Source organism: Gymnodraco acuticeps, unplaced genomic scaffold (assembly GCF_902827175.1).
Source record: "Gymnodraco acuticeps unplaced genomic scaffold, fGymAcu1.1, whole genome shotgun sequence".
NCBI classification, from domain to species: Eukaryota; Metazoa; Chordata; class Actinopteri; order Perciformes; family Bathydraconidae; genus Gymnodraco; species Gymnodraco acuticeps.
In genome coordinates, this window is record NW_022990700.1 from 360,536 (window position 1) to 375,566 (window position 15,031).

At 39.7% G+C, this 15,031-nt stretch overlaps 1 protein-coding gene across 1 annotated transcript; it reads right to left on the reverse strand.

Annotated features, from left to right (window-relative positions):
- Positions 1 to 461: 461 nt before the first annotated feature.
- adra2db (adrenergic, alpha-2D-, receptor b) lies at positions 462 to 5,780 on the reverse strand. The gene has a single exon (XM_034231053.1). The coding sequence runs from the start codon at positions 5,391 to 5,393 to the stop codon at positions 4,122 to 4,124; it is 1,272 nt and encodes a 423-aa protein (XP_034086944.1). The 5' UTR covers positions 5,394 to 5,780; the 3' UTR covers positions 462 to 4,121.
- Positions 5,781 to 15,031: the final 9,251 nt, after the last annotated feature.

The window sequence follows — 15,031 nt, forward strand, 5'->3', positions numbered from 1 at the left end:
AATGAACCTCTTTGGTAGATGTAAGATCCCTTCCCTGTCCGTGCTCATTTGGAATGAATGACCCATTACATTTTCCCTTACATATTGTATTTTTAGTTCCCCTTTTGTTCAGTTGTGACCTACCTTCACCTTATAGTAAGCCCAGTCCATTTACTGTTTTTAGGTATTGGATGTCGTGTAGTATCACAGGTCAAAGGTGAGCCTTTAATGGTGTTACTTCTATGCCACAAAGTGGATAAATGGACAAATATATCAGAGCAGGAGATGTATGTCTGTGTTTTTACACATGATGTCAGGAATAAATAACAATAGGGGAAGAGAGATGCATTATGGTCCAGCAGGGCATCATCCCATTAACCTGCCTCTGTAGAGAAACAGGGTAAGCACTGGAGCGTACCAAGAGCAGTCCCTTCAACCAGAGATTGTGAGAGGAATACAGTACACAATTATTCACTAGAAAATTAATCACAAAGGTTTACTTTGGATTTAAATATTGCCTGCAAATGCCTGCTAGAAATGAAAGGAGTTTTATTATCACACAAACTGCTGAGAAAGCACATTGACTTTATGGAATAGAGTGTGTGGGGATGGATACTATATATTCACTGATTTTTAAAGACAGACAACAGCAATACAATGATCGGGAAAAACAGAAGCCTTAATGTCTACAATACACATGTTTTTCTGAATGGCACCATCTGTTTTCTGTCGTCCTTTCATCACACTCAATTCTGTATGTAGTGGAAACATTGTGAATATGTTGAAACTGCAAAGACTTGAATATAAAGTAGAATGAGATTGGATGGAAATATTTTGCACACTTTTTTTTTTCTAAAATAAATATACAATGCTCATTCAGGAATGAACAAATTGTGATAAACAAATAGACACAGCCACATCTCCCTTTGAAAAACTACACTTTCCTGAATATTTGTGTGCCTAATGCAGGAATTCAAGCAAAACAACATGAGGAGGAAGGTCTATGGATTAGGTGTCCATGGTTACACTCTAAGTCAATAGGTTTTCCAACGCACCACAAATAATCAACTACTACACAAAGTTGTTTCTTCAGTTTCAGTTTGTTTGAACAATGTTGAGCCAATAAGCCTTTTAATAAAAATAGTTTTAACCAAACCAAGAGTTTTCAGTTCGGTCAGCTTGTTTATCTACTTCAAAATACAAAGGCTGTCAAAGTTATTTGTCTTAATTTCGAGGATGTGTGCATGCAGAAATACAAACACACAGCTCTCTAATTTCCTTTGACACCTCAAGTGTGATTGTGTTTAACGGGGCTGTACTGTATGTATTTCTTAGAACGACCTGGACGGAGTGAGCTCAATCCCACCCTCTGGACGTGATCGCCAGCTGATTTACACTAATGACAAACTGGCTCTTCTTCTCAAGATACGCAGCTTCCTGGAATTGACGCCACTTTTGGCCTTGCTCGCCTTCAACCCTTATCTTGTTAGAGACGATTGACAAAAGCAATTACCTGCAGATGCAGCATTGTGCCTGACAAACAAGGTAACGTAGCAGAGGACAACAGCTCTCGGCATCCTTCAGCATCTCTCATCCTTAGATGCTGCTCTGATGTTGAAACATTTTAAACATCTTTCCTTTGGGGAAATGTGACTGCAAATAGCATTACCTTCAGTACTCAACAGCCCTGGCAGTCTGCACTGACCATCCACTCCTACCCTCCTTTAAAAAACTGCCCAAAATAAAACTTTCCCTTCATCTTTCTCTTCGCTCTCTTTAAGCCTTTGGATTAAGATTTGAGAGGTTAGGGGGCGTCACAGCTCTGCTTTCTCTTCCTGAACTATAGTCTCACACTTTGTTTACAGTCTAGGATGAATAAAGAGTTCGGTATAATAAGGCCTCCAAATAAACAGACTACAAACAACACTCATTTTATCTTGAATACTAATACAATAACAGAGCATTTGTCTTGAATAGTGGGGGGTTGTGAGAGATCTGCATTTGAGAACAACCATTACATAACAAGATATGCTGTTTTTACGTGTTAGTACTCTCAATTTGGTCGGAAAGATGCAACTGAGCTGAACTGTGTCACGAGAAATTCCTTCGAGAGATTAAACCCAACTGAAAACAACATAAAGACAGTTTCATTTTGCTGCAACAGAGCAGATGATTGGAAAGCTAATTGAATTAGAAAGTGAGATTTAACAAGGGAGTTGGACTTCTTGTCAGATGGTAATCGGGAAGAAAATGACATAGTACTCATGTAAATATTTCCTCCTCAGAGAATGCAACAGGCTTTAAGAGTAATGACAGTGCTGTCTAGAGAAATGACATTATTTAACATATACACAACAGTTTCAAATTACATATTTTCCAATTAACACCACTTCCATACCAGTAATTGTTCAAGATGAAGATACAATGCTTTTTTCACTACTTCCTGTTAGTGTGTCTCGACCCAGACATTTAATTTGTTTAGAGAGTTTATGAGTCCCTTTGAGATAACATGTCCTTCCTCTAACCTCTCCCAGACTGTCTGATAATCTTCATGAATAAAATAGTGCGGAATGTCAAGTGGAATAGGAAATATACCAACACCTTCACTCTTTTTGCCTTTAGTGATATTTTAACAACACCCTCTTGAATATGTGCATACTTCACAGAAACAAATTCATTAACCTTCTTTAAAATTCCTTTTAAGCACAACACCCTTCAAACAGGGTGATTATCTTTGGCAGGCGCCAGTAAGCCGTAAGATGCTTTGAAGACATTCCTAAGAGGATATAAATAGTGTATCTATCCATAACCCCCAAGCAGACAATAGGCTGATATGGAGCTGGCCAGCCTTCTTTTCACTACTTTTTTTCCAGAAGAAAGTACAAGAACTTCTCATGCATGTTTCGTAAAAAAAAAAAAAACACATTACATAATACAGTTTTGGTCCCAGATGCATCATGAAGCAACCAAGCCTGTGAGGTAAACAGTCATGTGCAGCAACCAAAACATTTCCTGTTCATGTATGTCATAGCTTTCTTAATAATGTAGATTACTTTAATACAGCTTTATAAAGCAAAGGATTACAGACTGAGGCGTGTGGATATTAAGCTCTCGTATTCAACCAAGGAGATTTGATGTTTGATGGAAGTGGGACAATATCTGACAATATCTGACAATATCTGACAATATCTGACAATATCTGTGCGACAATATCTGTCCTCTGGCATGTTCAGGAGTATGACTACAGCTAATGAAATCTACTGAAATGTGTTTTTTCTTGCAGTAACATGAATGAAACCAAAATCAGGCTGTGTAGCAGAATGGGATCTTGCATGGCCTTAATCTTGTTGAGGTATTGTGAGGTGTTGAAATTGTTTTTGCACACACAGGCCTCAGCTTGGACATTGTGTTCTGGTGTGATGGTGCGGTGGGGGTTTAAGATTATACTCTTATGTACGTTTGGGGGTTCACTGATAAGAAATGGCCTCGCTGTAGCTTAAACAGCAGCAAGTTTAAATACATGTGTGTCTAAAAATACTAGTTATAATACCAATTTGTACCACATGATAATAAACATAAATCATTTAAACCATAGGATTGTATTCTTTATTTTTTCCCATGACGCACAGGCATGCTGCTAGCCTGCTTATCCTCATGCTCATATCTTATATGATGGAGAGTAATCTTCTTTTTATCTTTACACAAAACACCCTGTGCACCAGCCTCCAGCTCTGGAATCACGCATTTTAAACTACATTCATGACTTCAATTTCACCCTGAAGTTGCTCTTTCCCCCGGCTTGCTGCAGTACGAAATATTGATCCATTATAGAGGAACTTCTTGTTCAAAGGTGCGTGTTGCAGGACTTATTATACAATGACCTATATATTACAACTGTGTCATATGCATCTAATGATTGATTAACCATGACCATGTTTGATGCATGCTTGCATCGAATTAAAAAAAATGTGATGAACTGAACATGTACCTGTACTTTTGTTTTGCAACTTCACATTGTATTCAGACGAGTTATATTAAAATGAATGTGGGGAGGGAACACAGTCAGTAGAAGAAGAATGAGTTCTTATATATAACCCCTTTTGCCCATTGGTGGCAACATTTTGCCCACAGGATTCCTTTGCTTAAGTGCGTTTTGAAGTTCTGCATACGATTTTCTTGAAGGATTTCCTGAAATCCCTGTTGAAAATAGTGTATATTATAGGGTTCACAGAACTGTTGCAGTAGCCAATCCAAAAAAAAAGGTTGAAAAGTGCACCAGGGATGTAGCAGCTTTCTCTGCAGATAGCATGCAGGCTGTAGGTAAAGAAGAAGGGGAACCAGCAAAGCACAAACACCCCCATCACAACAGCAAGCACGAAGGTGAACCGTTTTTCCCTCATCTGAGCCACCTTGGTCTTGTTGGCCGCGGCCAGCTGTTGTCGCGCAGCTGGGTGCTTCTGCTCCGGGGGGAGCTGCAGCGCCCGGGCTGAAGCCCAGGAGAGACGGCAGTTCTGAGGCGGGCAGCACTCTGACCCCTCCACCTTTCTCCGCTTGTTGAAGCGATGATTGCGGGGTTTAGTATCCGACGGACAGCAGCTCTCCTCCAGGTCTATGTCATCCAGCTCCCCCTGCCTCCTCTGTTGACTCCCGGAGCTCTGGCTGCTGGGGCTCTCCGTCTCAAACCGGTCATTCCTGACGAAACATGTCTCGGACTGTGAGGGCTGCCTCTCCAGACCGTTTTTGGCCACGAATACGGTGGAGGAGCGCTGTTTGGCCACCTTATAGATCTTACAGTAAACTAGAATCATTATGAGACCCGGAGCGAAGAAGGACACCAGGCACGAGGAGAGGATGTACCAGGTCTCATCGTTCAGCAGACACTCCCGTTCATCATGTTTGGTCATGAGGAGTGGAGGGAAGGAGATGACAGAAGATATTACCCACACTATAGCGATCATTGACTTGATGCGCTTAGGTGTCCGCTTCAGGTTGTAGCTGACCGCCTTTGTCACTGACCAGTAACGGTCCAGGCTGATGGCGCACATGTGCACGATGGATGAGGTGCAGAACAAAACGTCCAGAGCCAGGTAAAAAGCGCACCAAGTACTCCCAAAGTACCAGTAGCCCATGACCTCATTGACGAGGGAGAAGGGGATGACCAGTGTGGCAACCAGGATGTCCGCTGATGCCAAGGAGACCAAGAAAAGGTTCTGGGGCGCACGGAGAGCACGACTGGTCAGCACCGCTACAATCACCAACACGTTACCGACAATGGTCACCGAAATAATGATGATAACCACAAAAATGATGAGCGCAGTGGCTGCCCCGGTGTGTGGCAAGCCAAGCGGTGCTTCCGTGGTGTTCTCATCCTTGGATACGTTCCCCATCAACAAATATAACTGATTTACATCCATTCTAGCGCCAATTTGTGCTTTCGGATCATGTTCGATGTTTGCCACCGTTTTCCATTCCAAAACAGCTAAGACTGGCTGTGCTGATCTGCCTTTCACTAATGCATGGTGATATGTTGTGCGTAACGCTCCTGGTCAGCACGAACAGAGTGTAGCCCACATAAGGCGCAGTACCTGCACACATGCATCTCCTCAAACAGCAACCCCATAACATAGGTTCTTCGATTTCTCCTGATGAGCACACAGGGTCCCGACAATATCAAAGAGTTTTGTATCCAACTCTCCACGAGCAGAGTCGCTCCTCTTCCGTCACATCGTGGTGCGTAATGCTGCTTTATTTGCGGTTCGTTGAACAGCTTCGCTTTGGAGACACAGTGCTGCTGCTATGAATGCCCACACAGAAGTGAGCTGACATCATTCCAACTTCAACCCATCTCTTAACTTAAAGGAGGGAGAGAGAGAGAAAGTAGGGGGGGTGGGTAGAGAAAGAGAGAGAGAGAACGAGAGAGAAGGGGGGGGGTGAGAGAGAGCTATGGGAGGGGGGGGGCATTACAGGCAGTTGGAATTGAGATGTCTTTGAAATGTATCTTCAGGCTAGCCCCTGAGTTTGTTGCATTCGCACTCAGATGTTTTCATTCTTTTCAAATCTAACTTTATTTGTTGTCTTTTTATTTGTTTTCCTCAGCATTATAGAGGCCTTACATCATGCAGTGAGTTGGAAAACACCAACAGTTTACACAACATACCACAGCTTTCCATTATAATCAATTGTAAAGATTATATTGCAACATGTTCATAGCAGATCCATGACAGCGATATTTATGGTAATAATAATAATAATAATAATAATAATAATAATAATGGGTTTCATTTATAACGCACTTCATATTTGAGTTCAAATCCCGAAGTGCTGCAGTGAGCATGGAACAAAATAAAAACAGTACATAACATGGTAGAATGAATAAAAAGCAGTAAAAACAAACAATAAAAAAACTCTGACATGGAAGTCGTAGTTCCTGATGGAAATAGTGGTTTAAAAGCACAGCAGGAGGTTTCTCTGAACTTTAGCAGCCCTGCATGGTTTCCAATTAGGATGTCATATGTTCAAAGCATAATTGACTGACCTGCACTTACATTTTGTCTGTGAATTTAGTGGTACATTTTGTATTGTCCATCTTTGTAGGAGGCCTATGACTTGTAAGACACATTCATTATTTTCAGTTCATACACTGTTATGAATAATGGGGGTGACCATATACCTTGCTGAGAAGCTGCATCTGTTTGCTCTGAAGGTCTGGTTATATAACATGTATGCAGCCACTCGTAGAGCCAAGGGATATTTACCAGTCAGGAGGGATGCAAAAAGACACACAAGCGCAGTCAGGGGTCATTGTGAAATAAAACTATGGAATGAAATGTATTCTGAGCGGATGAGTCGTCTGTGCTCACCAGATGCACTTCCCTAATTTTGGATTTAAAAAATAATCTATTTTGCAAAGTAAATAGCATCTGCCTTAAGCCTGTCAGTATGGGATTTGCAGTCAGGCTTAAAGCTGTTCGATGGGCTAACATTAACGTTAGTGTTTGAGTGTGCGTCTGAGTTCATCCTTGAAAGTGAGTTGTCTGGAGGGTGAGCTTTCCTTAGTGGCTGCACTGAGACGAAACACAGATGTAGATTTAGAAGAGGACATGGAGGAAGATTCGGACAACCTCGCTTCCCTCTCCATTTCCTCGCAACATATAACAAAAACAGTGAAGATCATCTAAAGGGTGAATGTCACCATATATCAGTGTTCTGCAGACTGACCCTTAAGAGCATACCTGCAGCAAATACACAGAAAAAACATCAGTAACCAACAACAAACTTTCTGTCTCACTTTATGACCTGAGGGGTATCCAATAATTAACATACTATTATAACTGTAACTAACAGAGTCTTGTTATATAATAATTGAATGGAATATGTTATTGCATACATTCCCTCTGTATTATTACTTTCCATTTCAACCTTCAGCTATTGTAAGGATTTGTTCCAAAGCAGAGAAAGACAGACAAGATAAAGACAAAAAGGGACTTATTTTACTTACTATTCCTTTAGATAACCTTAAGGTAGTATAAGTATAAGCAATCTTACAATATGTTCTGCACCTGTATCTTCTCATGGCACAACTGGAAATTAAATAACAGATTTTTTTCCTGCTGACTTTTCTTTAAGGTCAAAGCAACAACAAAGTGTGCAATGTTGTGAGTCCACTGGCTTTACTTTACAACAAAATGGTCAGGAGAGAAAGGACAAAACTGTCCCCAAAATACGGTTGTCTCCCTAATCCAAATGCAGAATTAAACAAAATCTCTATTACAGCTCAAAGTCAGAGCAGTTTCATGTGTGTTAACATGTGATACATCTTTTTTTATTAATTAAGGAAAATATTAAGAGGCATAGGCACATGCAGATACATGTTTGTATCATAGACCAAAAACATTAACTTGTTATTACACACTGCATATCAGAGAAAAAAGCAATCTGAGGAAAGACTAAATATGAGAATTAATTAAGCAGCATTCCGTACTTTCTATTCCGAGAAATACAACAATACCCAGCATCCTGTCACTTTGGATCTAGCTTCCTGTTATGATGCACACACACCACACCTAATGAGCGGCGTACACGAGGTCCCCTTTCCTGAGTGGCTTAAGGTCTCAGATAAATGGAGGAATCGTACGAACATTAAAGTTTCCATTTTAGAGTAAAAAGCATTAATGAAGGCAACACCTCTTGCCTATTCACCATGATGTGTTTGACATCCTTTTGACACAAATTATCCCTTAGTGACGCACATGCCAGATTCGTTTACTATCACATTTAAAATATTACACAGGCTCTGCAGCCACCGAAACGAGCGGCACAAGCATTTACACAGTCATCCGAATAGCTCTAATTGCCACTACTCATCAATCATTACATTTGCACCGTGATTCGAAAACTTTTTCCACTGCCAGCAGGTAATGTTGATTTGGTTAAAGTGATAATTACTGCCCCCAGATATTCTTTATTAGCTTAGCAGTGATTATCAATAATATTGCTGAACACATTTTCCTTCAATGTGCCTTTTATAAACTCCACATGCAACTTTTAAAGTGAGAGTGTGGTTTATACACGCAGGCCTGAAGAAGACTGGTTAGCCTGCATGGGTAGTTAAAATACTGTATCCTGACATAAGACAACGCTGATAACACTGTTTACAGGCCATACACGACTGTGTGGATAAAAGGATCCCTGAGATGGCATGCAGAAGTGACATTGAGATAGCTGTTTCTCTCACTGCTTCAATTCTCTTACCTTCCTGTTTTCCTCTAGGAGACTGTTTAGGCTGTGAGCAGAACCCACTGCTGCGTTATGTAACGTTCCAGGAATAAATGGCCCGAGGTGGTGTGTGAAAACCTCATCTGAGGTCGCAGGTGACTTGTTATAGTAAACACTTTCTTCAGGGATTTCAGCCAGCAGAAATTCAACTATGACCCAATAGGATTACTGCATAATATAGTGTGCGTTACAGGATCCTTTGCTCTTGTTAGTGTGTATACTTGTGGTAGATAGCTAACAAGAAGTGGGAGAGGACTTTGTATTTGTGTCACAGCCACACTGTGATTCACATATTCTTTTTTCAGATATCTCACATCGTTCCTCATCTCCCACCTTCTTTAAGACTTGCTATGGTCCTATCCTAGACTATGGATAAATACATGACTGCTGACCTTTATTGTGTCCCAAACAAACAAGATGTGCAAGTGCTTTCCACAGCTTTGGACAGGAATTTAAAATAAATGAGAATTAATGGGTTATTGAGGCCTTAAAGGTCACACATTTTAGCGGTGGACATTGTATATGAAATTATAGCTGTATCTTCGGATTGGCTTTAATCAGGGAAGTCCTCCAGTCTCAAAAGATAAACATATCGGCAAATCTGAAAATGATAATTTTTGTTATCTTTTAAATATTTCAATACTAAAGCAGACTTGCCATACTTTTTCGAGATAATGAAAAAAGACCTCAAATATGATGAAAACATAACTGATCGACTTGTTTCGTCAGCTGCTCTCTGAATTGCACGAGGTATGAAAAGATTCTTCTTTGATAAAAGCTGTAATGGTAGTGTACACATTCAGCAGAGGAAGGAGCTTTTAAAACTAAATTCCAAGAACCTATAATAAGCTTCCTGCAAAAACACTTCAGTTAATAAAATCCTCCATCTCATTTTTTAAGGATAGGAAGACTGGTAAAAAGCGACACATGTTTAGTGAGATTTGGTAAACTTCCCTGCTGATTGGTTAAAGAGGTTTAAATGCTGCAGCAAACACGCAGGTATGAGGGCAAATCAAGGCTTATTCTGTCTTATATAGTCGGATCAATCCACTGTTTTTTAAGGTATTGAAAAGTCCTTCTATTCGATATATTTTGCCCACAAAACCCAAAGCGCCACCTCATTTTCACTGAACAAGTGGAGCAATGAGTCAGATATCACTATTGACTCACAAGAAATTATGATTTGGTCACTGTAACAAAAATGAGTTCTCAGATGATCTACACAAATTGCACATGAGAAAACACAAACAAATAAATAACAATCGTTCAATGAATGAATTAGGGCCTCATGGGGCCTGTTCTAAGGCACCTGGTGGCCTTTGTTCTTTCCTTTGACCCTGTCTTCGGTCTCTGTCTTTCTTAGTGGTACAGGTAGGTAGTTTAATTGAATACATGCACAAGTTGGCTTCCTCGGATTTACGTATACTCACTTGCTGCTTTCTTACAGTTCTTTGTCCTGCTTTCTCAGTGAACGTCCTGCTTACCAAAGATAAGGTAAGACACCAGGGATGTGGTGTGAATAAGGTCATATTTATAGTCTATGGTCATACAATTTAAAGGAATGTTTTATGTAGCATGGCGAGCCATTTTTAACCCCCATTTAACCTTTTGTAGGCTCACCTGCTGCTGTTTTGTTGTGTTTTGCCCTGTTGTCTCGGCTTTTTACTTGTTTTGATTATTATTTGTTGTTTTAGGAACCAACTGAGATGTTTTTGTTCAACTTAGTTTTAGTTGTTTTCTTTGATTTTGTGAAGCTGAGTGTCGGTCACTGGGGGGGCCGCACTATTTTTTGTAATTAAATTGTATCTAAATACTTCTTGTTTGTTGCTTACTAACTAACGATCACCTAAGGACCTTTCAACAAGCTCGTTAAATTAACACTGTAAACGTTTTTAAACTTCATACGCTCTACACACCAGCTTGTTGTCAATGTTCTGCATTAACAATAAGGTGAAAGTGCCGCTGTGTCTGCCCACAAAGCTGTTAGCATTGCTTTTGTGATAACATCCCAAAGTCTTTGCATTGTGACTCTGTGATGCAGAGAAAGTTGTCTCACCAGATTAAGTGCTATCACATTAGCCTCATGGTGTCCGTCCTCAAGTTTCAGCTGTGAAAATTGGGTAATTTGCATCGACGCAATTCTTGTTAACTCCTAATCTTTACAATTTGCCACTTCTCTGACTCTGCTTTGTACACATCCCATCTAGAAGTCTGTTAGTATTCAAGGTATCCCTCTTCAGCCAGCTACCAGAGCAAGTGCTCATTAGAGCATTCATTTTAAATTGGACTTTGGCCTTATTCCCGTTATGTTTGCGTTAGCCTGTTTGTTATCACAGAAAACAACTCTGATTATAAACCGTGAGTGTTGTTGTTGGCACACAATGCTGCTCTGCGGACAATTGTTCAGGCCTCCTTACAAAACTCGAAAAAGGAAAAGAGGGCAATTTCTAAAATTATCTTAAGCCTGCTCTTTATTATGATTGATTCACTATAATGTTCTTTCCTACTTGATACAAATTAATTTGGTATAAAATGTCTATCTAAAACTATCTTCACCACCTTACAGATTTCTGGTATAGCCAAGGCTTCCCCTTGGAACATACATTGTAATTTACAAGCTTCAAGTATCCATTAAATAAATCATATTCTAAGATTATAAAAATAATCTATGCATTGAGGTTTCTTTTTACTTAGCATTTCTAACCTGTGCTGTATTATAGTGAGTTTGCCTACAACAAACCAAGATAAAGGCTAAAGCACTTTCAATTGCGGAAAAGCCACAAGGTGGGGGGACACACCTTTTTTCTTGACCAGTGAGCTAAAGCTATTTTAGTTTTTTAGTTATCTAACTGGGAATCTACACTAAATGTTCTCAATATTAAAATATTTTACTCAGATTCACTTATAGCCCAATGGAGAGTTCTTAACAATACTTTTTGTAGGCATAATGAACTTTTGTTTATGTGAGCATCCAACACTGAGCTGTTGGGAAGCAAGTCTAAATTAGACTGTAGGGCTACTATTCAACCCAGTCTCATGGCATTTCGTGTTCACCAACACGATTTTTAATCTATTGATTCGTGTTCACCAACACGATTTCCCCCTTTATTTCGTGTTGCACAGCACGATTTTAAAAGCAATGTATTTCTACTGGTAATAGGCTTGTTTGGGACGCGTTGCGGCTCGCCTCGAAAGTAGACGAGAATAGCCGATCGCAGCCGGGGGAGGTCTCAAAAAGCTCGCCTGAAGTCGGACAGCTCGGAGTCGGCTTCTTCTTCTTCTTCTTCTTCTTCTTCTTCTTCTTCTTCTTCTTCTTCTTCTTCTTCTTCTTCTTCTTCTTCTTCTTCTTCTTCTTCTTCTTCTTCTTCTTCTTCTTCTTCTTCTTCTTCTTCTTCTTCTTCCTCTCTCGGTTATTTGGCGGATTGCAAACAACTTTAAGGTGCATACCGCCACCTCCGGAGTCGGCTTGACTCGGTTTGCATTTATAAAGAATGCACACATGTGTTTAATCGTTAATGTCAGATATGTACTAAGTAAATAAATGTGTTCCTGCTCAAGATTAGATTCAACTTTATTGTTATTGCACATATTACAGGTACTGAGACAACGAAATGCAGTTTAGCTTCTAACCAGGTGCAACAAGCAGTGAAGTGAAAAGTAATGTACACAATCTACAGAATAAAATATAGAATTAATTGAATGATGAATAAACCTCATCTCCTCACTCCCAGGTCGGCCTATGTTGACGTTATGTCAAGTCCCCTGTCAGCTTTTTCCAAGCAAGGGGGGGGCCTTAGCGTCCATTTTCAACGCAAGGGGGGGGGGCCTTAGCGTCCATTTTCAGCTTTCCGGGATGTCCATATGCTTCTATGGACGCTCATGGAAGCACGGCGTTCGTTTGTGTCGACTGCCCATAAAGGCAATGTGAGCGTCCATTCTCATTGGATAACGGAGAATTGTACACCCGGAAGTAAGTATTCCCCTTACTGTCGATTGATTTTACAGTGATATCTGCACTACTCATCGACTAAAAAACACCAGATTATCCTTGTTAATTACACAACATTGATTGGTTTAAATTGTGTGCAATGCTTTTGTATGTTTCCCCTTCGATTCGGAGAAACAAATGTTTTTTCGGAGTAAAGGATGGCAGAAGACACTACACTACCCAGAAACCCCAGCTATCGTTTGGACTACACCATGTGCTCTGTTTGACAAACCCCGTGATAGTCCTCAAGCTCTGTGATTGGAGAGTGTGCTCCGAGGGTTACGCCGAGCCTCGAACAGCACTTGAAATGGGATGGAATCACGGCAGACTGTCCAAAACTGGATTTGAACGGGTCCACCGCGTGCCCCCCTCCCCCACCCTGTCCCCAGAACTACAAATGCTGGCTATTCTGTTTCGCAACATGTTCTGTATCTATGGCACGTCTCTACTGGGAGTTGTAGTTTTAAAAGACGTTTTCGTATTTCCCATAATAAGAAGTTGCCAGTATTAAACTGTGTACATCCCTGGAGGTTTAGGGGATAGGAAACACTCACATTTAAAACATATAATTAATAAATGGGTGAAAATTGCTTGTGCCCATAATGGGCAGCATTAATATATATATATATACACACATGCCAGCTAAAGTCAGAAGAGCTTTATTTAACAGCTGGTCTTATGTTTGTGACCCCTGTTGTTAATTGATAACATTACATTACATTACATTAATTGATAAGCCTGAAACATGCACTTGTTAAGGTTCAGAGGCACATTTTGCAAATATGGCAGTAGCCATCGATCAGCTTAAGATAAGATATACTTTATTGATCTCAAGTTGGAACATTTGCATTACATCAGCATGTGTAACAGTTAAATATGCAGTGGTGTTTATTTGTAAATCATTTAGTATAATCACACAAATTCTGTGTTTTATATTCAACAATTCTGTGTTCTTTATTTATTGATTGTTCAATACCTGACAAGGTCGGAGATGAAATATCTACATACATCTTATAAGAGTATAATACATTATGTATAATATCAGTTAAAATAAGTGCTTCAACATAGTTAACATTGCTGGAGGTATGCACAAATATTGATAGATGTCTTGTAATGCACTATTGAGGAACCTGTGACCCAAGTTTTTCATTCAATGCATAACTACACCATAGTTGTGTAGGCCTATATGATATGTCAATAAACCTTAGAAAATCTTGAAATCTTGAAAGGGATGTGCAAAATAGTCATTATATACAGTCTTTAATTAACTATTAGTAGAGAATAACGAGTAATTAATATACTTTATAGGGATCCTATTAATATCTAATAATAAAAATAATGAAATTCAATAACATGCTTTAACCACTAGGTGTCCCTTTATATCAGCTGTGCACCTTTATGGTGTAAATACAGCCTATCTACCAATTGGATCAAATATAAAAGTCAGCCGAATTAGTGTTGATACTGCAAGGAGACGTATTGTGTGAAAAGAAATGTAAGATGTTGTTTAATGGCTGATATATTTATGATCCACGTCACGTTTTAAGTTCCTCATGTTTGTCTAGAAGTCTTCTCATCAGGGCTATATAAATACAGAACTACGGCAGATATGTAATATTCAATGCAGCCGAACCGTGTATTACCATGCCGTTATGTGATGACTTCCAAAGAGAAAAGCAAGCACACTCGGAATAAAGTATTATTGTATTTTTTTTAAATGTTTTCGGTCTGTTTCCGTTATTTGTTAATGACGATGTGCTGTGAGATGTGAGACTGGAATTGCACAGGGGGAAATAACGTAGGCTATCTTTAGATGCGGATTTTGTTAAACTAATATGTTTGCGCTGTGAACCAACACTATACATTGACGGGGAAGGGGGTAGCAATAAAGATAACACCATTAAACAGTTACACAACATAACAGAAATAATATCGATAGCAGCGTCCCTAGCAACCACCTTGGTAACAATGAAAACGTTATGCACGCAATTTCCTGAAGTAATCTTCGTAATAACTAGCAAACTAAAGATCATGTACATCCACTGCACATATAATCTGAAATAACAACTCATATTTCTCGCATCAAAGGACATCAAAACGCATTTTAATGGCCAAACTAACTTTAAAATAGGCATTTTCCATCGAGAATAAAACGAAGTTCGGCCATGTTTTTTTTTTCTGCAGGGAGAAATTTGAAGATCACGTGACGTCAAACAGAGCACATGGTGTAGTCCAAACGATAGCTGGGGATTCTGGGTAGTGTAGTGTCTTCTGCCATCCTTTACTCCG